The sequence below is a fragment of the Antrostomus carolinensis genome, unplaced genomic scaffold, assembly GCF_000700745.2.
Source record: "Antrostomus carolinensis isolate BGI_N321 unplaced genomic scaffold, ASM70074v2 scaffold5689, whole genome shotgun sequence".
Lineage (NCBI taxonomy): Eukaryota > Metazoa > Chordata > Aves > Caprimulgiformes > Caprimulgidae > Antrostomus > Antrostomus carolinensis.
In genome coordinates this window covers 28260-28975 of record NW_010339107.1, presented here as the reverse complement: position 1 = coordinate 28975, position 716 = coordinate 28260, and the positions used below count along the sequence as shown (strand labels likewise).

Here is a 716-nt window from a genome sequence, read left to right as displayed (position 1 = left end):
CAGTTCATTGTTGGACTGACTGGTTTGAAGGTGTCCATCACTAACGCTGTGAGCTAGAGTCCTACTTCCATTCATTCTACTTCCTTCTCTTCCATGGTGATACACGTTCTGTGACTGCAAATCCAAATTAAGAGATGTCATGTGATTTCGTAGTCCAGGAATCCCAGAATCATCCGAAAAACCTAGGTCTCCTTCACCGTAGAGATACTTTGTGCTCTCCTGAGAGAGAACTGCACAACAGGCATCCAAATTATTGTTATTCTAGAAGAGACAGATGAAAGTTTGACATTACTGATAAAATACCATCACAGTTAGATATATATGCATCCAATCATCATCAATAAGTTAACCATGTAGCATCAAACAGAAAGCTTTAGGTGGCTGGCTATCATAGCTGCTACACATGCACAAAGGGCTTGCATGTGAAGCTTAATATTTTGAGAAGAGTGACTCAGTCACTGGCACCAAGGGTGGAGGTCTGCATTGCTGCTGAAGCAATGACAGGGAGATCTCGGACCTTGACAAGGCAACACCATAGAGTATGATTCACCCTGGACAAATACTTTTGCCATTCCTTCTCAATTTCAGAACAACCTTCAGCAACGAACAAATCTCTGTCTGAAGGGGGAAAATGACAGAAGGAAGAGATTCATGGCACCTGCATATTACTGGTTAATAACTTAAAACCCAAAATCAAAATACATGTTTATTGTAAA

At 40.9% G+C, this 716-nt stretch overlaps 1 protein-coding gene across 1 annotated transcript in view; it reads right to left on the bottom strand.

Annotated features, from left to right (window-relative positions):
• TAB2 (TGF-beta activated kinase 1 (MAP3K7) binding protein 2) overlaps positions 1–716 on the bottom strand; it is an 18974-nt gene that overhangs the window by 13372 nt on the left and 4886 nt on the right. The window contains 1 exon segment of the mRNA XM_010175714.2: positions 2–261. Coding sequence (XP_010174016.1) covers positions 2–261 — 260 coding nt within the window.